Raw genomic sequence first — 25,847 nt, forward strand, 5'->3', positions numbered from 1 at the left:
TTGTCTATTCAGGTCCTTCACCCATTTTTTAATTAGATTGTTTGTCTTCCTGGTGTTGAGTTGTCTAAGTTCTTTATATATTTTGGAAATTAACTCCTTATCAGATGTATTATTGGCGAATATGTGCTCCCATACAATGATACTACCCAAAGTAATCTATAGATTCAATGCAATTCCTATTAAAATACCAATAGCATTTTCAGACCTAAAAAAAATATTCCAAAAATTTATTTGGAACCAAAAAAAGACTCCGACTAGCCACAGATATCATGAGAAAGAAGAACAAAGTTGGAGTTATCACAATAGTGGATATCAAACTATACTTCAAGGCCATTGTGATAAAAACAGCCTGGTACTGGCATAAAAACAGGCATATAGACTAATGGAACACCACAGAGAGGCCACCCTTTTATGGTCAACTAATATTTGACAAAGGAGGCAAAAACAAACAACGAAGTAAAGTCTCTTCAATAAATGGTGTTGGGAAAATTGAACAGGTACGTGCAAAAAAATAAAACTAGACCACCAACTCACACCATACACAACAATGAACCCAAAATGTATAAAAGACTTAATGTAGGTCACAAAACCATAAAAATCCTAAAAGAAAAATAGGATTAAAACCACTGACTCCCCATCCCTGGGTGCTGATGCCATTTTTGGGCTCAGTCCATCTAGTTTGCAGATGATCAATAAATGTATAATCATGTGCCACTTTTGGCCTTGTGCGTTCCTCCTTCGGTGACCTTAACAAAGGGTTCTTTTTAAAAACTATGTGGAATATACTCATTCAAAGATTATCTAACACCACTAGAAGCTTAACCCTAACCTCTATGTCTACGTTACTGAAAAAGGAGTTAATTTTTTTTGATAAATTCATTAAATGAATGCAAATGTAACTACTCATTTAAAGTTAAACCTCAAGGAAAATAACACCTGCTCAAGAAAGAATTTTAAACAAATGTCTAACTGTATAAGATTAGTCATTCAGAAAGTTGAAGCATTTATTCATTCTTCATATCTGCATATTTCTTACTATTGTCTGTCATAGCGAATTCATATGTAATATCATAGGAACTCATGGTTTATTTTAAGATATCCTATATCATTTCATTCAATCTTTCTAATACCAAGAGTGTGGAAAAATACCCAGGATAAGAAAGTTTTGTTTTTCCCTGTGCTCTGACCCAGAGGCAATGAAGGATTACATTTTAGTCAGTATATTCCAGGAGAAAGTCTAAGAAAGGCTTTGAGGGGAAAAAAATCAAACAATAAGTTCATGTTTCAATGCACTGTCCACCCACCTATTCAAAACCTATATGAATGAGATAAAAAAAAATTAAAAGAGAAAATCAGTAAGACAAAGATATGCATAAAAATGATAACTATCTTCCTGGATGTGAAAAGTGGTCAACCTTACTAATCCTTACTACACAAGGTTTCCAGTTTCTCCACATCCTTGCCAACACTTGCTATTTTATTTTTATTTTGCTTTATTCAGTTTTATTGGATTGACTCTATGTAAGTTATAAAATGTTAAAGGTGCAAAATAGTATACAGTGAAAGATAAAGTCTCCTTCCTCCCACAATACCTGCTCCTCCTCCTTGGAGGCTACCACACTATTACTTTTTTTAAAACTTCATTTTTATTGTTGACACTATTACAGATGTCCCCATTCCCCTCTCTCCTCCTCTTTGCCCACCTCCACCCAAAGTACCCCTCTTTCCATTAGCCATCACTTACACTGTTGTCTGTGTTTATGGGTTATGTATATATGTTTTTTGGTTAATCCCTTCACCTTCTTTCATTCAGTTCGTCCTTGATAATAGCCATTCTAATGGGTGTGAGGAGGTATCTCATTGTAGTTTTGATTAGTAATGATTAGTAAGTTAACTAATCATTGAATATAAACTACTTGAAAAATAAAATAAATGAAGAAATTTTAAAAAGCATCATTTTCACTTATAAAAGAGTAAGAAATAAATTAGGAAAACATTCAGAACTAACACAAAAACTGGTGACACACACATATATATATGTACACATATACACATATGTATGTATATGACACATTTATATCTAAAAAGAACTAAGCAGAAATTCTAGAAATAAACAATATGGTCACTAAAAGCAACAGATAAGATAAAACCCTCAGACACAGCTGAACAGAGAATTAGTGAACTGGAAGGTCAAATTGGATATGCACCTAGAATGCAACACACAGAATAAAGAATAAAAAATGCAAAAGAGCAACTAACAGACTTGAAAGTTTTAGAATAAATTGATAGAAAGAATGAAGAAGCAATATTTACAGAAAGAACTGAAATTCTTCCAGAACTGAGGAGACTCAGATAGACAAATAACTCTGGATTCCTAACAGGTAAATGAAACATCTAGATTCATAAATGGTAAATTGCCCATACTTAGGAAGAAGGTTCAGATACTCTAAAGCAGTGGTTCTCAACCTTTCTAATGCCGCGACCCTTTAATACAGTTCCTCATGTTGTTACAGATTGAACATAATTAAAGCATAGTGATTAATCACAAAAACAATATGTAATTATATATGTGTTTTCCGATGGTCTTAGGCGACCCCTGTGAAAAGGTTGTTCGACCCCCAAAGGGGTCGCGACCCACAGGTTGAGAACCGCTGCTCTAAAGCAAAAACAAAATAAGATTATTTCTACACTATAGGAAAACTTGCTCTACCTTTTAATTCAAGCTTTATAATCTTCATAAATGTATACTGCACAGCTCAACAAAGAGTAAAGTTTATTGTCTTAGTTTTGTGAATAGAAATTGCCAGGATATATGTCAAGGGAACTAAAATGGAGCCAGGAGGTGATAAAGAGGTTTACCTTATGCTCATTCCACCTGTGAACTTTTGAACCAGCTGTAGGACCACATGCTGAACTTTAACTTCCGCCTCATGGTGGCATCTGCACCCTTCATCTTGGAAGGAGACAATCTGTTTCATTAGCCAGTATCCTTCCTTTGCATAAATGAGGTTTTAACTCTTGAACTTTCATGCTTGCCGTAGAAGCACATCCTAGAACTCAGTTACTCCAGAGTCTCGCCACCCAGACCTGACCAATCCTTTTTGAACTAGTCATTACACTGTGCTACTTCCACTCTCTCTAAAAATCACCAATGGAAAAATATCCTTGGGTGAGGAAGAAGGAGGGGGAGGAAGAAAAAGAAGGAGGAGAAGGAGGAGGAGGAGGAGGAGGAGGAGGAGGAGGAGGAGGAGGAGGAGGAGGAGGAGAAAGAAAAGGTGATATTACATAAAGATCTACCAATTATTTTACTTCAACACTTCCGGAAGACAGTTCCTTCCATTCTGGATCTGCTCTAACTAGAAAACATCTTTTGTTATCCTGATCTCTCTACCCCTTGTTCCTAGTTCTACACTTCAGAGTGACAAGAAATTAGTCATAGTCAATTCTCTCTCTCTCTCTCTCTCTCTCTCTCTCTCTCTCTCTCACACACACACACACACACACACACACACACACACACACACACATACATGAAGTTATAATGCAGGCTGCTGAAAATCTGCAGTTCCTTCAACCATTTTCACAAACAGCATGATTTCCATCCTTGGTCTTGTTCTGGATGCCCTTCAGTTTGCCAAGGTCTCTTTCAGAATGTGGTCAGAACTAAATTATTTAAGGGAAGGGGAGGAAGGAGCAGAGGACAGAAGACTCTGAGGAAGTTACTTTACTTGCACATCGATAAAATAAGAATAACAGTTATTACCCCAAAGGGTTATTGAAAAAACATAAATGAGTTAATGCACATAAAGTGCTTAGAAGAGTGCCCAACACAAAACATCTCATGTATGTGGTTTAACCTATAATACAGAGAAAGTTAGAGTCCACAAGATACCCTGAAACTTACATAGAGAGACTGAGACAGGGGAAGTATTTAAAAAAAATCATGGCCTTTGATCAATGGTTGGAACAGGGGATCCAAACTCAACTAGTGAATGAAGATGTGTGCAGACCAGTATGTCCTATGTAAAATGGGGGAGGGGGGGCACATTAACATAAAAAAAGGTTCAAAACCACAGCTTGAGTTTGAATTCTCCCCTCTACATACTCCGTGTTATCCTGGCTTAACACTAAATTAATACAAATGATATTTGGAGAGGAAAAGAATAGGGGCAGCATAAGCAACCATTTCCTTTCACTCATCTAAGATGTGTGCTGCAGAATAGCTATGAAAAGACAAAACCTACTAGCAAATTTATGTACCCAAGAACATGAATATTTACTCATAGTCAGCATTTCTTCTTTTAATACAGTTTAAAAATTTTTTTAAACCAAACTATATCAAGTATTTTGAGAAAAAAAATAGTCTTCTCTTCAAATGTATTTCTAACCATCACTGCAAGCTGAGGCACACAAAAATTAAATAATTTTTTAAAATAAGTATCAACATGAAGACAGAAAATAACCCTCAATTTTCTCTCAAGATAGTTATCCTTATTGTTCTACATGACAAGGCTGGCAGAACAGCAAGCTCCAAGTATAGAGTCCACCATTTCCAATAAGTTTACCAATAATTCTTTAATAGCAATAGCCAGAGAGCTAACTGCACAAAGCTGAGTTAAGTTATAGTTTAAACTTCTATGCTGATGAAATTTACCAAAAAAGAACCCTACCACATACACATAACACTAACTTTATGGGTAATATGCCCAACTCTTTATAAATGTATTTCTTAAAATAATAAAAATAGCAAAAACTTTAAGTTCAAGAGTGTGATACCACGGGCTACTTGACAGGGCGTTCGTGTTTGCTCTGTGTTTGTCCTCAGGCAAGGAGCCGCCCTTAAAGTCCACAATCTTTTCCTGCTCTTTCTCTCCAGCCACAGTAACCTTTTGTATCCTTCCTTCACTAGAAGCATTCTGCCAAAGACTACAGGAAGTATATTAATACACAGAACTTGCCTTTAGCAATTTCAGCTAGAGTATTGCAAATGATTTTACCAACACCTCAGTGGTTAGCTAACTGCAGTCAAAAGCCAGAGTTGATTTTACCCTAACATTTAATTTTGTTTAGTGACATATATGACTCCTATACTTTCAGGTATTCATCTGTTTTGTTTGTATAAATAGATTGCAACACATCTGTTATTTCTGGAGAATTACTAAATGAATTTCACAAACTATGCCTAAAAATAAAATTAATACTCTTGTAGAAAATGGAAAGTACCAAGAGACTTGAAAAAATTCAGGGCTCAAGTCCTTTAAGTGTAAATACTAGGTTATGAAATATTATTTTATTCTTGAGGTACTATTTCTCAAATTGCTGTCATATGAACAATCCCACATGAGTTCTTTTTCTTTCTAATACTTGTCTATTGGGCTGGCTCTCTAAATTTCACAAATAATACTCAACCTTTTTGGCCAATCAATCCTTTGTATAGAGAATGACAACATAGGCTACTAGCAATAATTCTATAAAGGTCATTTTTCTCAATTGACTATAATGCCGTCAGTGGCTTTGAAGAGAAAGAAGTTAATATACTTAATCGAAAGATAACATACAACTTTAGAATATAAACTCTATAAGTGCTAGGGTTTTTTCTTTCTTTTTTGGGCACTGCTATAGTCATAGTACCTAGAAGAGTGCTCAATAAATATTCTCAATACATGAAAACTAGTCGATCTTAAAATAGACTTCTAACTTTAAAATAATACTTTATAAAAAAATTAAATGTAGTAAATCTTTCCAGAGCATAGATTCCCATTCATCTTAGCTATTGTAAATGAACTGTATTGAGCATCAACCTATGAATCAGAAAGCCACGGTTCAATTCTAGTCAGGGCACATGCCCAGATCACGGGCTAGATTCCCCAATAGGGGGCATGCAGGAGGCAACTGATCAATGATTCTCTCCCTCTTTCTTTCTGAAATAAATTAAAAAAAGAACCAAAACACATCACCATATTTTTAAAGACCATTTTAAAATTGACAAAATTGACAGGGGAAATAAAAATTTCACAGCAGTTGCTCATATAAGTTGCAATTCAATTTTTTTGAAGTATTTGAATATTCTGACTATTTAAATGATGTATCAATGACAAATAATAGCCAAACCTTGGGACTTCTTGAAAAGAAAGCTTCTCATGTAATTACCAAACATTATTATTAGATAACTAGTGGCCCGGTGCACAGACTCATGCACACTGAAATTAATTAGAAGAAATATTTTAATATCGCTATTCGCCCTTTCTCTATAACAGAAGTGTCAACCAAATTCACGATTGACAATGACAGATTGAAACACATGTGTGCGATTGGCACCAGTGAGAGCTTTATATGTATCGTGCATGCATGTCAACTTAGCCTTTTATATGTATAGAATATAAATAGACCTGCTTTCTGATTTAGCTAAACTTTTTCCAGTTCAGTGAAGCACCCCAACTTCTCTTTCAGGTAATTGTCAGCAACACAGCAGTAAACATCAACACGAAGCAGATTATTATTGTAGATCACACAGGGAGAACAAAGGGTAAAATATTTAACTGTAGCAGGGTTTGACTATATTCTGCGCAGTGAGAAAACCTAAGTCATTTTCAAGGTCCACCATTTCTTACTTCTTTTCAGTCAGGTCAGGTTTCTGAACTTTCTAAATCTCCATTTTCTGGCTAGTGAAAAGAAAATAGGATTCCACTGAGTCTCCTGTCTACCTACTCCAGGACTTCTGTGAGGATCAAATGAGAAGAGGTACAGGAAAATGCTTCACAGACATTTGGTTAAAGTGTTGTAACTGGCTATAAAGCAAGTCCTGTTCCTGGGCTGTAGAAACTCCAAGGAGGCTAGTTGCTAGGGAGAGGAAGCCAGATGTTGCTATGTGATGTCATTACTCAGCGCCCACAGCCACCATTTTCAGGCTGGGCTGTTGGCCACATTTTGCACCATGGGGTCTCAGCAGTGTTGGCTGCGATTGGTGGGCTGTCACACCGGGGTGGTGGTGGGGCCTGTGTCCCACTTGGGGGAAGCCGAGTGTTGGTTTGTTGGTGCCAGGTCCACGGTGCCATTTATTTTTAAATGGCCAGTGTTCGTCGTGGTGCTCCGGCATTGAGCGTCTGCCCCCTGGTGGTCAGTGCGCACCACAGCTACCAGTTGGACAGACACTTAGCCTTTTATACATATATATATATATAGATAGGACTTAAAAACACTGACTATAAAAAATAAGTTAGATTTCATTAAAATTAAGAACTGTTGCCGAAACCGGTTTGGCTCAGTGGATAGAGTGTCTGCCTGCAGACTGAAAGGTCCCAGGTTCGATTCCGGTCAAGGGCATGTACCTGGGTTGCGGGCACGTCCCCAGTGGGGGATGTGCAGGAGGCAGCTGATCGATGTTTCTCTCTCATTGATGTTTCTGACTCTCTATCTCTCTCCCTTCCTCTCTGTGGAAAATCAATAAAAAAAATTAAAAAAAAATAAAAAAAATATATAAAAAAAGAACTGTTTTCATGAAAAGAAACAGATAAAAAACGAGCCATAAAACATAACCTTTCTTCATGAGATTGAAGAGATATCTATAATACATACAAAGTGGGCAAAATTAGGTTTACAGTTCTAATACTAATAAATAATAATACAAGAATAAATTGTAGCCACTGTTCTCAAAACTGCCTGGTACTGGCATAAGAACAGACATATAGACCAATGGAATAGGATAGAGAACCCAGAAATCGGCCCAAACCACTATGCTCAATTAATATTTGACCAAAGAGGCAAGAACATACAACGGAGTCAAGACAGTCTCTTCAATAAATGGTGTTGGGAAAATTGGACAGATACATGCAAGAAAAGAAAAAAAAATGACACTAGACCACCTACTTACACCATACACAAAAATAAACTCAAAATGGATTAAGGACTTAAACGTAAGATGGGAAAACATAAAAATCTTAAAGGAATCCACAGGCAGCAAAATCTCAGAGATGCCGAAGCAGTATCATCACTGATACAGCTCCTAGAGCAATGGAAACTAAGGAGAAAATAAACAAACGGGACTACATCAAAATAAAAAGCTTCTGCACAGCAAAAGAAACCATCAACAAAACAACAAGAAAGTCCACTGCATGGGAGAACATATTTGCCAATGATATTTCCTATAAGGGTTTAATCTCCAACATTTACAGGGAACTATACAACTTAACAATAGGAAGATAAACAATCCAATCAAAAAATGGATAAAGGACCTAAATAGACACTTTTCGAAAGAGGACATACAGAAAGCCAAGAGACATATGAAAACATGCTCAAAGTCACTAATCACCTGAGAGATGCAAATCAAAACGACAATGAGGTACCATATCACACCTATCAGAATGGTTATCACCAACAAATCAACAAATGACAAGTGCTGGCGAGGATGTGGAGAAAAAGGAACCCTCTTGCATTGCTGGTGGGAATGCAGACTGGTGCAGCCACTGTGGAAAACAGTATGGCGTTTCCTCAAAAAACTAAAAATGGAACTGCCATTTGACCCAAGAATCCCACTTCTAGGAATATATACCAAGAAACTAAAAACACCAATCAGAAAGGATATATGCACCCCTATGTTCACAGCAGCACAATTTACAATAGCTAAGATTTGGAAACAGCCTAAGTGCCCATCAGAAGACAAGTGAATCAGAAAACTGTGGTACATCTACACAATGGAATACTACGCTGCTGTAAAAAGGAAGAAACTGCTACCATTTGCAACAGCATAGATGGAACTAGAGAGCATTATGTTAAGCAAAATAAGCCAGTCAGAGAAAGATAAATATCACATGATCTCACTCATTTGTGTAATATAATGAACAACATAAACTGATGAACAAAAACAGATCCAGAGACAGAGAAGCATCGATCAGACCATCGAACCTCAGAGGGAAGGCAGAGGAAGGTGGGAAGGGTAAGAGATCAAACAAAGGACTTGTATGCATGCATATAAGCATAACCAATGGACACAGACACTAGGGGGGGGTCAGGGCACGAGTGGTGGTTGGGGGTGGGTAGGCAATGGGGTTATCCGATAAGGACATGTGTAATACCTTAATCAATAAAGGGGAAAAAAAGAATAAATTGTGTTTTGTGTACTCACAACTGTAAACCTACTTTTGCCCACTCCTGTACATCTGACAAAGGATTCAAATGCAGAACATATAAGCACTATAAATCAATAAGAAAAAGGCCAATAAGAGACTTTAACAGGTTCTTCTCTAAATGAACCACCCAAATGTCCAATTAACATACGAAAAGTTCCTCAGCTTCATTAGTCATCTAGAAAATGCTCATCAAATCCACAATTATTTACCCCAATTTACACCAGACAGGCTAAAATAAAAAACATGACAAAGCCAAGGGTTTAAAGCAACTACAACTCTCATTCGCTGCTGGTAGTGATTGCAACAATCACTTTGAAACCATTGCATAATATCTTCCAAAGCTGAACATATACCTTATGACACAGCAAATCTTATCCTTAGGAATATACCCAATAGACAACATTCATAGTCACCAAAAGACACATACAAGAATGTTTGCAGAGGCACTATTCATAATGATTTCAGTCACAACAATAGCTGTAATTAGAAAGACAGACAATGGTAAGTACAGGGTGTCCCCAAAAAATGTATACACACTTTAACAGCTGATAGCTCAATTTTGAAAATGAAATGTATTTTAGTAAACACAACCTTTATAATAAGTTTGTGTATACATTTTGGGGGGACGCCCTATATTTATGAGGATATGGAACAACTGGAACCTCTATACATTGCTGGTGAGAATGAAAATTGTACAACCAATCTGAAAAACAGTTTGGTCATTTCTTAAAAAGTTAAACATAAACTTACCTAATGACCTGGTAATTCCAATCCTAGGTATACACTCAAGATTTTAACAACATATGTCCAAATAAAGACTAACATGTGAATGTCTACAGCAGCATTATATATAACCAGAGGCCCGGTGCATGAAATTCATGCACTAAGGGGTGGGGAGAGTCCCTCAGCCCAGCCTGTGTCCTCTCCATAGTCCAGGACCCCTCAGGGGTCGAAGGAGGTTGGCCAGCTAGGGAGGGACCACGGGAGGTCTCTGGGAGGGCTCCAGGGCGTGTCTGGCCCATCTCACTCAGTCCCCATCAGCCAGACCCCAGCTGCAAGCTAACCTACCGATCGGAGCATCTGCCCCCTGGTGGTCAATGCACATCATAGCAACTGGTTGACCGGTCGACCATCTACCCCCTGGTGGTCAGTGTACGTCATAGAGACTGGTCAACGAGTCGACTGTCTGCTCCCTGGTGATCAGTGCACGTCATAGTGAGCAGTTGGTGGCCTTAGTATATCATTAGCATATTATGCTTTGATTGAACAAATGACCGGACGACCGGACACTTAGCATATTAGGCTTTTATTATGTAGGCTATCAATAGCAGCAGTAGCAATACTGGTTAGCATGTACAGCATTTCCTGGGTATTAATTTTCCTTCTAATATTCTCCAGTATTTTTAGATGCTGTTATAAATACTAATTTTTTGAAGGGGTATCATATTTTGGGGGTGGAGGGGAGCGATCTATTTTAGAATTCTATTTCACATAGAAAGTAATTGCTTACAAGGGCCAAATTTCCAAATTATGTTAAGTTGTTTTTGTCCAAGGAAGGGTAAGTTATTAATTTTTACATATCGATAAAATGATATATCAATATAATTTTTCTTGGCACATTTAGCTGTCTGATTCTAATTTAAAAAAATTTTTTTAAATGCTTAAATTTTCTGTGCCATACCATCCATTGAAAGCACACCATTCTCTATCAACAAGGACCTAATGAGAAAAAATGCCTGATTGTACAAAAATAACAATTAACTTCTCATAAAACTGCAGAATGGGATATATAAGGGAGAATAAGTTATTATTCTTATTTATATTTGTAAATACTTTAAGTGTTATCTCCATCTAAAAGGTTTGATTTATGACCTTCTTTGTAGTCATGAAGATCCAAATGGAGTAAAAGGGGTTAGCCAGAACTATGAAGAAAAGGAGAATGCAGGGATACCAAGGCTTCTCTCCAACAAACATATCTGCCCTTGTACCTTATAAAGAACAGGTATACCTAGGATGGGACCTCCATATCCAAGCTTACCTGTGCATACTCTCTTTCAATAGCAGCCTTCTTCTGACTGAATGTCCTAAAAACACAAATAAGAATTCATTACCAAAAGTATTATAATAATGTTATGTAAATTTACCACCACACCCTCAAATTGTACCTGCTAAGCTGTGTTAAGGAAAGGAACCATTTTCATTCATCTTATGTGCCTAGGAATACTGCTGACATCACAGACTCCTCTGGAGTCCGGCAATCTACATTCAAATCCTAGCTCCACCACTTACTAGCTGTATGACCTTGGTCAAGTCACGTGACTTCTCTGTGCCTCAGTTTTCCCGTTGGTAAAATGGGGACAGTAACAATACCACCTTGCAGGGATAATGTAAAATTTAGTTAATTAAAATATATAAAGTGCTCAAAACAGTGTCTAGCACATAATAAATGCTATATAAATGTTAGCTACTGCTATTAGAATGGCTAGTGCATAGGAGGCACTAAAATAAAACAAATTTACTAACTTAACCAATGTAGAGGGAACTACAGAAAACAAGTTTAAAATCAAATTCTGAGCAGCTTCTCATCATGAAAAAATAGTCAAATCATTTCCTTCTTCCCAGTTTTTTACAAGAGTTACAAAACAAAGTACAGGGCTACTACATGTGTGGTACGATGGGAGCACCCTTTCCATACCCACATATTTCATAGATTCTACAGCAAACACTGTTCACATTTTGACATTTATTACATTGGGATTCACCTTTTAATAATTATTGGTAGTATTTTCTTCTATGGCAACAGTAATGAAATAACAGTGTACCTTATAAACCATAGACAAGGTAGAGTCAATGATATATATAATATGCACAATTTACCTTGAATAGTCTGAGTAAAGACTTTCCTATGCACGCCAGATATGTGTGCTCTTAAAAGCACTTCATTAAGGCAGAGATATGACAGCAAAAAGTGAAAAAATATAAAGAAAAGAGACTGACTAGGAAAAAAGGCAATAAGCCAAAATTCCCACTTTTAATTCAAGTTATTTAAATTTACCAAAATGACTATTAATTTCTTATCTAAGAATTATAACTATTTAAAATCTTACTACATTTGTTTTGGGTGAATAGCTATTATTTAGCCTTAAAAAGGTAGAAAACTGCCCGACTGGGTGGCTCAGTTGGTTGGAGCATCGTCCTGTACACCAACAAAAAAGTTGCAGGTTTGATTCCCAGGCAGGGCACATACCTGGGTTGAGAGTCCGACCCCCAGCTGGGGCAGGTGGGGGAGGCAACCAATCGATGTTTCTCACTCTCTCCCTTCCTCTCTAAAGTCAGTGAACAGATCCTCAGGAGAGGATTTTAAAAAAAGGACAGAAACCCTCACAAATGCCTTGAGGATAATATACTAAATAAAATAATTCAATCCCAAAAAGACACTGTATGATTTATATGTGGTATTTGGAGTATACAAAAATTATATAGACAGAAAATAGAATACTGGTTGCCAGGGCTTGGAGGAGGGTATCAGAGGAGTTATTATTTAATAGGCATAGAGTTTCAGTTTTGTAAGATAAAAAGTTCTGGAGATGGATGGTGAAGGGTGCAAAACAATATGGATGTCTTTAATACCATTAAACTATACACTTAAAAATGGTTAAGAAAATAAATTTTATATTCTGTGTATTTTGCTACTATAAAAAAAAGAGTTGAGCAAGAACATTTTCCTTATGGGGTACTGCACATTATAAAAATAGCCCTTTAAAATACAATCAGTATACTCTTCTTAAGAAACACATAAACTATCCTATCTAATACAGAGGGAATATGCTAATTGACCCTCACGCCATCGCAAAATGGCGGCACCCACAACCAATAAGGAGGGAATATATAAACTGACTGCCCCACACTCAAAGATGGCAGCGCCATCAGCCAATAAGGAGGGAATATGCTAATTGACTGCCACGCCTCAAAGATGGTGGTGCCCACAGCCACAAGATGGTGGTGCCCAGTCCCCTCGGCCCTGCTGGGGCACCTGCCTCCAGAGTCCCCAACTCCCCTCAGCCCCCCAGCTGCCCAGGGCCTCCCAAGGCTCAGGTAACCAGGGCCGGCCGAGGCTTGCACTGCCAGCAGTGGCAGCAGCAGAGGTGTGATGGGGGCATCACCTTCCCCTGATCACCATGTCGCCTCCCGCCCCTGAGGGCTCCCGGACTGAAAGGGGGTAGGCCAGGCTGAGGGACTCCCCCTCCAGTGAATTTTCATGCACCGGGCCTCTAGTATTTTATATATATAAGTATATATACACACACACTGCATACTAGCATTTATATATTGTATTTTATATATATAGATATACACATGGACATTTGTGGGTATTTGGGATTATATGTCTCTGTTTTTATACACACACACATACAAACACACACACACACACACACACACACTAGAGGCCCAATGCACAAATTTGTGCACAGCTGGGGTCCCTTGGCCTGGCTGGAGATCGGGGCCGATCGGGCCTGGTGGCCAGGGGAAGGGACCACGGGAGGTTGGCTGGCTGGGGAAGGTTGCCTGTGGGAGTGCACTGACCACCAGGGGACAGCTCCTGCATTCAGCGTCTGCCCCCTGGTGGTCAGTGCACGTCACAGCTACCGGCCGGTTGTCCAGTCATAACGGTTGCTTAGGCTTTTATATATAGAGATATATACATAGAGAGAGAGAGCGATCAAAATAATAATGTAAGTTTTGTCTGGGTAGTGGGATTACAGAATTTCACTTTCTTCTTTTCATTTTACTTTCTATATTTTCTGATGTTTTACTAAAAATTTGTATTGTGTTTGAAGAAAATATTGTCCTTATATTTACTTTTATTTTTTGTTCCATTGATTTTTAGAAAGAGTGGAAGAGAGAGGGAAAGACAGAGAGAAATATTGATGTGAGAAAAACACATTGACCAGTTGCCTCTGTATGCACCCCAACCAGGGAGGAGCCTGCAACCAAGATACATGCCCTTGACCAGAATCAAACACGGGACCCTTTGGTCGACAGGCCGATGCTCTATCCACTGAGCCAAACCAGCTGGGCTACTGTCCTTATTTTTAAATAAATAAATGAACACTCACAAACATATGCACACACCTTTTGACACCCATGTTATTTTACTAAAAACTTCTACACAGCAAAAGAAACGATCAACAAAATGAAAAGGGAATCTATGGATTAGAAGGAAATATTTGTAAATCATATATCTGATAAGGAGTTAATATCCAAAATATATAAGGATCTCATATAACTCAATAGCAAAAACCAACAACAAATAATTCTATTAATGATAGGCAGAGGGCCTAAAAAATAAAAAAGGCAGTTTTCCAAAGAAGGTATACAATGGCCAACAAGTACATGAAAAGGTGCTCAACATCACTAATCATCTAGAAAATACAAACCAAAACCACAATGAGATACTACCTCACACCTATTCAAATAGCTATTATCTAAAGACAAGATATAAGTGTTGGTCAATGTGCACTGTTGGTGCAAAAGTAAACTGGTAGAGCCATTATGGATACAGTATGCAGGTTCTTCAAAAATTAAAAATAGAACTACAATATGATTCAGTAATTCCACTTCTGGGTATATATCTTAAGGAAGTGAAATCACCATCTTTAAGAGAGATCTGCACATTTATGTTCATTGCAGCATTACTCACAATAGCTAAGATATGGACTAAGTGTTCACTTCTTTCCCCAAATGTACCAACTCTGAATCTTTTTTTTTTTTAAATATATTTTATTGATTTTTTACAGAGAGGAAGGGAGAGAGACAGAAAGTCAGAAACATCGATGAGAGAGAAACATCGACCAGCCGCCTCCTGCACATCTCCTACTGGGGACGTGCCCGCAACCCAGGTACATGCCCTTGACCGGAATCGAACCCGGGACCCCTCAGTCCACAGGCCGACGCTCTATCCACTGAGCCAAACCGGCCTCGGCCCAACTCTGAATCTTAAGAGTAGGACCTAAGCATCTGTAATATTGTAAAGTTCACAGGTGACTCTTACTAATACAATGTGTTGTTGGCACCTACATTTGAATAAGCTATTTTTACTTCTGGGAATTAAAAATACTTCAAAGACAATGTCATCACACTGTGATAGCAATATTCAGGAGTTTGAAAAAGTTCTATGATCTTCCTCATCACATAATCATCTTCCCCAGCTCCCTCCCCCACTCAATACTTCCCAATGTCAAAGTGGTTTCAAAGTGGTTGTGGAGCATCACCTCTCACATTTATCAAATGCAGCCTAGATAAAGCTGCTTTGCCCTGGCCTGGTTGCTCAGTTGGCTGGAGCATCATCCCGTACACCAAAAGCTTGTGGGTTCGATTCCCTATTGGGTCACTATGGGAGGCAACTGATCAATGTTTCCCTCTCACATTGTTTTTCTCTCTCCCTCTTCCTTCCTCTCTCTCTAAACTCAATTTAAGAACATTTTCAAAATCCCTTTCTTTAATAAATAATTACATAAATGCATAAATGCATAAATGCATAAATAAATAAAGCCTTTTTTTTCTAGTTGCATGTGTTGACCAACTGACTTGCTTTAATTGGACATCTTTAATCTTATTTTCCTTTCAGCTCTTGATGCACCATAAATAAAATTTTAAAAAATGTCATCAAACTGAGTTACCTGAAAAGAGATAATTTATATCACAAAGAAATCAAAGTCCAAGTTTGTCATGAATAGCCCAGGGCCTAATATGAAGAGAGTCACAAGAAATCTTCCAATGCTTTCTAACACTGCATCCTTTAAATAGTATTCAGGTCATTTTAGTAAAAACTACATGATAGGAGATTAGTATGTCCTCTTATTCTTCAAAAGTGCTGATATCGTCACACACACACACACACACACACACACACACACACACACACCCTGAGGAAAAAGGGGTTAAACACCCCCAACAAAAAGTGCATTTTCAAAAAAATTCTTTATTGTTTAAAGTATTACATGAGTCTCCTTTTTACCCTATTGACCTCTTCCTGGCTGCCCCTACCCCCCAGCACATGCCCTCACCCCCCTACTGTCTGTGTCCATTGGTTATGCTCATGTGCATGCATACAGGTCCTTTGGTTGCTCTCTTACTCCCTCACCCCCCACTTTCCCTCATAGGTTGGACAGTCTGTTCGATGCTTCTATGACTCTGGTTCTATTTTTGTTCATCAGTTTATGTTGTTCATTATATTCCACAAATGAGTGAGATCATGTGATATTTATCTTTCTCTGACTGGCTTATTTTGCTTAGCATAATGCTCTCCAGTTTCATCCATGCTGTTGCAAGTGTTAAGAATTCCTTCTTTTTTACAGCAGTGTAGCATTCCCTTGTATAGATGTACCACATAAAACTGCATTTTTAAGTATAGTCATGCACCCCTTAACAGGAACATATTCTGAGAAATGTGTCATTAGGCAATTTTGTCATTGTATGAACATCATTGAGTGCACTTGCACAACCTAGATAGTACAGTCTACTACACACCTAGGCTATATGATTAAACCCATTGCTTCTAGGCTACAAGTCTATACAGCACGTTACTGTACACAATGACACAAGATTAAATCAAACACAAGATAAAAATAATGCAATCAAGAGATATGGTAGACACAAGTTGTATGAGGCAGCCGTGTGTAATACAGCATACTGTTTTACAACCAACTTTTTTTATAAGAAAGATTGCACTCTAAAATGAAGATTAAAAGTATAGTATAGTAAATATATAAACTAATAACACAGTTGTTTATTATCATTGTTAAGTATTATGTACTGTACATAATTATATGTGCTATACTTTTATACCACTGGCAGTGCAGTAGGTTTGTTTACACCAGCATCATCCCAAACACGTAAGCAATGTGTTGTGCCACAACACTACAACACTGCTAGGCAACAGAAAATTGTCAGCTCCATTATATCTTACTAGAGCAGTGATGGCAAACCTTTTGAGCTCGGTGTGTCAGCACTTTGAAAAACCCTAACTTGATTCTGGTGCCGTCTCACATATAGAAATTTTTTGATATTTGCAACCATAGTAAAACAAAGATTTATATTTTTGATATTTATCTTATATATTTAAATGCCATTTAACAAAGAAAAATCAACCAAAAAAATGAGTTCGCGTGTCACCTCTGACACACGTGTCATAGGTTCGCCATCACTGTACTAGAGGGCTGGTGGATGAAATTCGTGCACTCGGGGGTGGGGGAGGGTCCCCCTCAGCCCAGCCTGTGCCCTCTCATAGTCCAGGAGCCCCACTATAGATCACTCCAGAGAGGTAGGCCCCACCCATATTGGCCGGGGCTTCATGATGGATTGCCCCCGCAAAGGGAGGCCCAGGCTAACTGCTGCAGCGCAACGGCCAGGGGCCGGGTAGCCTGGGCTTCCCTCTTTGGGGCGATCGTGGAGCCCCCCAATTGATCAATCACCCTGCTGGCCAGTGGCCTAGGCCTCGCTCTGCAGGGTGATCATGGGGCAATGGCCGGGCCCCCCGACCAACCGCATCGCACCCGCCTTGGCTGGCCTGGCACCAGTGGGTGTCATAGCATGGTCGTCCGGAAGGTCATCTGGAGGTCATCCTGCTGTTTGGTCGTCCGGTCGATTTGCATATTACACTTTTATTATTATAGACGGGACCATCTTCGTATATGCAGTCCGGCACTGACCCAAATTTTGTTATGTGGTGCATGACTATAAACACATTAATTTCCATTAAGATTTTTCAATACTAACCAAGTTGCCAAAACCATCTTGTCAGGAGATTCATAATCAAGCTCACCTTTGAACACCATGACTTAAATTTGTTTCATCTATGATATATCATTCAAGACCCAATTTAAGATGCCAAGTTTTCTTTGCCAGAGAAAGAGTGGGCGACATTTATTAGTCAGATAATTTTTTATTAAAGTGGGACACATATTCCTTTCAGATCATGGCAGAGAAAACATTGTAATCAAATGAAAATTCCTGCCATTTAAGTTAACACAATCTTTTACTACATGATTTATCTTTAAACATATTTACTGCAAGATATATCTTACTCCTTTATCCATGAATTACATTGTACATTTGAAAGATACATCATAAACCTTTCACAGCCTTCAGCCTGGCATTTACTTACATAAAATTAAACACTGAAGTCTTTTTCCTTGCTTTCTCCTCCCTTAACATGATAAAAATGTATAATGGATAGTTTTGAAGACTTACTTTCAATACATGTGTACTAACATATAAAGACTAGGTCTAGATCAATGACAAAAGCCTTATTAACAAAATAGGCCACTGTCAAAACCATTTAAAAATTTTAACAAAGTTTTACAATTTGTTATTATTCATTTATATTTTTTTATAAACTAATGGAACTGAAATCTAGTCATTTTCCTGAAAGCAATTTTAGGATTATGATGTCTCCTCAGGAGAATATTTGTTTTAATGCATATAGCTATACAAAATGAAACATTGTAATGGGCTAAAAGCAACTTATATTCTAGGTAAAAATATTTCAGTAACTTTTGTAACCTATTGGTTTCTAACATGTGAAGATTTTTCCCGCCGAAACCGGTTTGGCTCAGTGGATGGAGCGTCGGCCTGCGGACTGGGGGGTCCTGGGTTCGATTCCGGTCAGGGGCATGTGCCTGGGTTGCGGGCACGTCCCCAGTGGGAGATGTGCAGGAGGCGGCTGATCGATGTTTCTCTCCCATCGATGTTTCTAACTCTCTATCTCTCTCCCTCTCTGTAAAAAATCAATAAAATATATGTTTTAAAAAAAAGATTTTTCCCATTAAAGTGAATTTACTAATATAAAGTATCATGATATCATATACATTTCTATCACCCAATATGAGCTGATTATAAGCTATCTGTGGTGTATTTTTATTTTATGTACACTGCCAAAAAGTTGAAAATAAACATAATTAAATAGCAAAAAAACACACCTTGCTACATAATAAGTTATGTGGTACGTGACTATAAAAACATGAATTTCCATTAAGATTTATCAATACTATCTAAGTTGCCAAAACCATGTTGTCAGGAGATTCATAATCAAGTTCACCTTTGAACACCATGTTCACCTTATGTTCATTCAGAAACTTTGTCTCCTTCACTCAGTCACCACAAAACTGTCTCATCTTAACTTGCAGCAAAAAAGACAGGTAAGAGCATTTTCAACTATGGAAATATCTCAAAATCTAACCTAAACCCCATATACAGTTATCAGAAGAGCTAAACAATCCCTAAAAGCTCAGTGTTTCACACAATCTTTCAACAATCCTGGATCTGAAAAAACAGAAACAAAAACATGAAACCCCAAACAATGACCTTCTTCCACTCCTGTACTACTCAGCCAGACTGAAAGTTATGCAGGGCACTGAATCTTACACCTCTTCTTTGGTGTCTATTCTACGTAGCAGTTCTTGAAACAAGATACTACATCCTCCATCTACAACAGTGGTTCTCAACCTTCTGGCCCTTTAAATACAGCTCCTCACGTTGTGACCCAACCATAAAATTATTTTCGTTGCTACTTCATAACTGTAATGTTGCTACTGTTATGTCGTAATGTAAATATCTGATATGCAGAATGGTCTTAGGCGACCCCTGTGAAAGGGTCGTTCAACCGCCAAAGGGGTCGCGACCCACAGGTTGAGAACCACTGATCTATAATGTCTGGACATGGTGGGCACTGAAAATGCTGTGCTCCCAATTATTTAAAATAATCCCAAGGGAAAGATAACTGTCTTCTATTTTCAAGAAAACAGCTATCAAAACCAGGGAAAAGATGTTCTTGGTTCAATGGATTTCTGCCAAGATGCAATAAAGGCTGGGAAAATATCTACATAGGCTCTCTCACTGCTTGGAATACTATGAAAATTTCACTTGATTTTAACAGCTACATCTGTAGAGATAGTTTTCAATGAGAGGGAGAGCTTAAAATTTAAAGTCACATAAACCCAGGTTAAAACCCAGTTCTTCCGCCGAAACCGGTTTGGCTCAGTGGATAGAGCGTCGGCCTGCGGACTGAAAGGTCCTAGGTTCGATTCCGGTCAAGGGCATGTACCTGGGTTGCGGGCACATCCCCAGTAGGAGATGTGCAGGAGGGGGCTGATCGATGTTTCTCTCTCATCGATGTTTCTAACTCTCTCTCTCTCTCTCTCCCTTCATCTCTGTAAAAAATCAATAAAATATATTAAAAAAAAAAAAACCAGTTCTTCCATTTCTTAGTTCTATGATCCTATATAATTAAAGCCTAATATGCTAAGTGTCCGACAGTTCAACCAGTCGCTATGATGCGCACTGACCACCAGGGGGCAGACGCCCCAACTAGTAGGTTAGCTTGCTGCTGGGGTCCAGCCGATCAGGACTGAGCGAGATGGGCCAGACACGCCCTGGAGCCCTCCCATGGTCCCTCCCTAGCCCCAATCGTGCACCGGTGGGGTACCTTGGCCTGGCCTGCACCCTCTTGCAATCCGGGACTCCTCGGGGGATGTCAGAGAGCCGGTTTCAGCCTGATCCCCACAGGCCAGGCCAAAGGACCCCTTCAGTGCACAAATCCATGCACCGGGTCTCTAGTCTAATAATAATATAATGCATAGTTGCTAGGAGGCTTTGATATACAAGTATAATTAATGTTCAAAAGCAAATGTTGACAGGATATGGAGAAATCGGAACCCTCATACATTGCTGGTGAGAATGTAAAATGGTATAGTTCCTTTGAAAAACAGTCTGGCAGTTGCTAGAATAGTAAAACAGAGTACTAAGCAATTCTACTCTTAGGCATAACCCAAGAGAAATGAAAACAGATATACATGAAAAAAACTTAAGCAAAACAATCCAAATGTTCATCAACTGATAAATGGATTAATAAAATGTGATTTATACAAACAATGGAATATTATTTAGCAATAAAAAGGAATTAAGTACTGATAGATGCTACAACATTAATGAACCTTGAAAATCTTATGCTGAGAGAAAGAACCCAATTACAACAGACCATATATAGTACCATTTCATGTATATGAAGTGCCTATAACAAATAAATCTATAGAAAGTACATTAGTGGTTGCCTAGGGCTGGGCAAATGGAGAGAGAGGGGAAGGATAATGGCTAAGGGATGTGGGGTTTTTGTGTGTGTGGTAATGCAAATGTTCTCAAGTTTATGTGGTAATGGATGAATATACCAAAAGCCACCAAATTATACATTTTAAATGAGTGAATTACATAGTATGTGAATTATATCTTAATAAAGCTGTTAAAAAAATTCCTATGCTACAGTATACATACATTTAGATATGGAGTATCTAAACTCATATATCCAAAAGCAGAGGATTAAGATTATATAGATATTTAATATGCATAAATACATAATTTTACTTATGTATTTAAAGACAGTTAAATATCTTCCTCCAATACACCTGAGAAGTAGACTCCCATTTCTCGCCATGATGAAGTAACTGGCACCAGACTAGCCTTCCTAAGCACTATCTATAACACTGGATAAAATATGTAACTCTGTTCTGTTCAGGTATGAAACAGCCAGCACACAGGAGGTGTGAATCACAACCGCTCCAGCTTTCTGCTTGGGACCCTTTCCCAACTGTACCACAGGGAAGTGGAGCCTCAGCCAAGCGTGATGGTCTCACTGAACTGAGAGGCAGAGATCCTAGTTCTGGGCTACTGGAGTGGGCTAGAATGGATAGGACAGATACTGAAAAGGAAGCAACAATGCAAAAGGGGTGGCCCCAGAAATCTGTATGGCGGGGCGGGAGGGTCCCTTAACCACCCTCTTCTGAGTACTGAGCTACAAATAAGCCAGGGTGAGATTCCATGAGGTGTAGTAAAGTCATGCCTGAGAGCTGAACAAATACCAGAAGCTACACATTTCTGCAAAACAGTGGAATTCATTCAGCCAGTGTGGCTCAGTGGTGGAGTGTTGACCCGGGAACCAAGAGGTCAAAGGTTCCATTCTCAGTTGGGACACATGCCCGGGTTGCAGGACTGATCCCCAGTAGGGGTTGTACAGGAAGCAGCCAATCCATGATGTTTCTCTGTTATCGATGTTTCTATTTCTCTATCCCTCTCCCTTCCTCTCTAAAAATCAATAAAAACATTTTTTTTTTAAAGTGGAATTCCAGGTCAGCCAGGGTGGAGACATAGCTGTACACCCTGGGCATTCAGGCTTTCAGTTGAAGCCTGCAAATTTAACACGCTCTAAAGCAGTGGTTCTCAACCTTCTGGCCCTTTAAATACAGTTCCTCGTGTTGTGACCCAACCATAAAATTATTTTCGTTGCTACTTCATAACTGTCATGTTGCTACTGTTATGAATCGTAATGTAAATATCTGATATGCAGGATGGTCTTAGGCGACCCCTGTGAAAGGGTCGTTCAACCGCCAAAGGGGTCGCGACCCACAGGTTGAGAACCGCTGCTCTAAAGAAAGACAACACAACAGAGACTTCTTATGATGTGTCATCCACATGCCCAATTAATAAAAAATTACTAAATATGCAAATAAGCAGGAAAACATGACCCATAATCACAGAAGCATTCAATGGAAACAGACCATGACATGACTGCAATGTTGGAAACAGCAGGCAAGAGCTTTAAAACAGCTTTTATAAATATTCTAGCATTTAAAGGTACAATATCAGAAATGCAAACTGTACTGGATGGGCTTAAAGGTCAATTTTAAACTGCAGAGGAGAGACAAACAGAAATTAGCCAATCCAAAGAACACAGATTAAAATCAGTTTAACATATGTGTACTCGGAGTCCAAAAAGCAAAGAACAGAGAATGGGGCAGAAAAAAATATTTGAAGAAATAATGACCCTACAATCCCCAATTTTTGTTGAAAAACATCACCTATAGATTAAAAAAAAAATCAGTACAGTCCAAGTGAAGATACCCCATTGCTCACATCATATTCAATGTGCAGAAAACCGAACATAATGAGGAAAAAGCAATGGGGGGAGAGGAGGCACATTACACAGAGAACACGTAAATACATAATAGCTAACTTCCATCAGAAACAGTAAAGGCCAGAAGACAATGGAGTGGCCAACTGTCAACCCAGAATTCTATATCCAGCAAAAATTATCTTCCAAAAACAGGGTGAAGTAAAGACACTTTCAGATAAGTGAAAGCTAAAAGAATTGTCACCAGCAGAACTGCACTAGAAACTGAAGGAAGTTCTTCAGCCCAAAAGGAAATGATACCAGATTGAAACTCTAAACTATGTGCTGGTCTCGGGAAGGAAAGAAGAGAGCTAAAATTGGTAAACATAAAAGACCCTTTTCCTTCTCTTAATCTCTGTAAAGGATAACTGTGTTTAAAGCACAACTAACATTGTATTATAAGGTTTATAAAGTATGCAGCACAAAGTCTGGGGTGGAGGTACTGAATTGTTTGTAAGCATCTTATGTGGCGTGGTATAATATTAACTCTAAGTATACAGTGATAAATTAAAGATGCATGGTGTAACAACTAGAACCACTTGAAAAACAGAAAGAGGTAGAGCTAAAAATGCAAGAGTTGAAAACAGAATACTAAAAATATTCAATTAGCTCAATATAGCTGAGAAAACTATTTATATAAAATACCTCTATAGTAACACAGACTAAACAGTTGCCCATGGAGCAAGTTGGCTAATAATGCAAAATATATCTTACCACAGAAAAAATATTTTAAATGACTATAATGTAGAACCTTTGGATAAAGTCATATAAAATAAAATTTGAGACTAGAGAGGAATCTGAACACCTTAAATGTTTGCCTCTTTGGGGACAAAATTCTAGAAGGAAAGGAAAGTAGCACACAGCCTGTTTCCCCAACTCCAAGCTAAAAGACCAGTCATTTTATGAAGAGAAGTTTGTGCTATGGCCAGAGTGGCTCAATGGACAGAGTGGTAACCTGCCCACTGAAGGGTCTCGGGTTCGATTCCTAATCAAGGGCATATTTGGGTTGCAGGTTCCATCTCCGTCCCCATTGGGGCATATGGGAGGCACCCAATAGATGTGTCTTTCTCACATCGATGTTTCTTTCTCTCTCTCTCTCTCTCTCTCTCTCTCTCTCTCCCCCTCCCACCTCCCTTCTAGTCTCTCTAAAAATCAATGAAAAAAATATCCTCGGGTGAGGATTAACATAAAAATTTTTTAAAAATAAAAGAAAAAGAGAAGTTTGTGAATCAAGTATTCTTAATATTTATACATATTGGAAATATACTGTAAAGTCTATTAATAATAAAAATAACTTCACTAAAGACTAATTAAAAGCCTAAAATGATATTTTATCTTCAACTAATAAGAATTTTTACAACATTTATATTAACAGACATGCAGTAAAATGTTACCAATACAAAATCACTAAATTTTAGTTTTGAGAGTAGAGAATATTTAGTTCAATAATTCAAAACATACCAAAAAAAAGGTGTATAATAAAAAGTCTCTGGCTCTCACCCCCATTCTCCAGCCACCAATGGGGTAAAACAAATACTGCTAAAATATAATCAAGGGACATATACTCCCAGTTGTTTCCTGTGGGAACATGGACATACTAGTACTTTTCATAACACCAGAAATAACATTTTCTTTTTGAATTGGGATTATTGCAAAGTTTACAAAACAGAAAACATCTGGATGACAAGACACTCATACATGAATGCCAAAAAGGAGACCAAGTGAAATGTTGAAATAAAGCATGACCAAGGGATACTTCGAGGACACAATAAAATGAAATAAGAATATCAGCCAAGTTCTGTTTAGTTCGTCCTGACCAGCACATGACAGGAAATCTGCAGCAGTGGAACAAAGCGAGGATTACAAGTTTCTGTGCCTAGTTCCCAAATTAATCACTGAAGAGCCAACAGCACAATCCAGACTTAGAAACTCACTCCTGCTTATGCAGCAGATCATTCCTGAACACTGACACCAGCAAAACAGAACAGCATCTGTGGGATTCAAGTGAACATTCGAAGAATTTACAAAGAAAAACACTGACTTACCACCACTGGGCTCCTCAGGTAAAAGGCTTTATACTTTCAAGACTAAATGGCCAAACCTCAATCAAGGGGCAAATTATTCAGCTAGGAGTATTTTTGCTCTTATTTGTCCTTCCCTGCTTTCAGATTAACCACTTCACTACATATTAATGCTTTCACCCGAGAAGTACAAGGAATGCAGCAAAAATACAACTGCCTGGTGGGCCCTTAGGCACCATTTCTCCAAATTATCAGAAGACCAAAAGCGACACGATATTTAACCACTCCCGCACTCCTAAGAGGAGAATCCTAAGAGACTCCTGGCCTCTGGCCTACCTATGGCAATACAAAAACCTACTCCTGACCCAAGACATTTAATTCAAAAGTAGTTGGAAGGAGGAGATACAAGGTTTCTAAAGAGCTTCTTATTCCCAATTTGTCCGGGACAACTGGAATTCTAGCTGTGTCTTTCACAAACTAACCCCAAAATATTTTTTACACTTTCATGGCCAGCACTGGGAGTAAATGAGAAATGAGTCCCTGTGGCAAACTGGCAAGACAGTAATGTGGCAAAAGCCGTATTACTGGTAACCAACACCTATTTCTTGCTGGCAAAAACCACCTCTACAAGAAGATAATCACATCCCCGGCCTCCTTCGCAGCTAAGCATGCACGGGCATACGAAGCAAACTCAGCCAATGA

The 25,847-nt window shown here is 38.4% G+C and overlaps 1 protein-coding gene across 1 annotated transcript in view; it reads right to left on the reverse strand.

The window, feature by feature from the left end:
• Positions 1-25,847, reverse strand: part of FCHSD2 (FCH and double SH3 domains 2) — a 179,077-nt gene that overhangs the window by 141,156 nt on the left and 12,074 nt on the right. Inside the window, exon 3 of the mRNA XM_081098695.1 lies at positions 11,164-11,209. Within this exon, the coding sequence (XP_080954821.1) occupies positions 11,164-11,209 (46 nt within the window). The remainder of the gene's footprint in view (positions 1-11,163; positions 11,210-25,847) is intronic.

The sequence above is a fragment of the Myotis nattereri genome (genome assembly GCF_964212035.1).
Source record: "Myotis nattereri genome assembly, chromosome: 9".
NCBI lineage: Eukaryota > Metazoa > Chordata > Mammalia > Chiroptera > Vespertilionidae > Myotis > Myotis nattereri.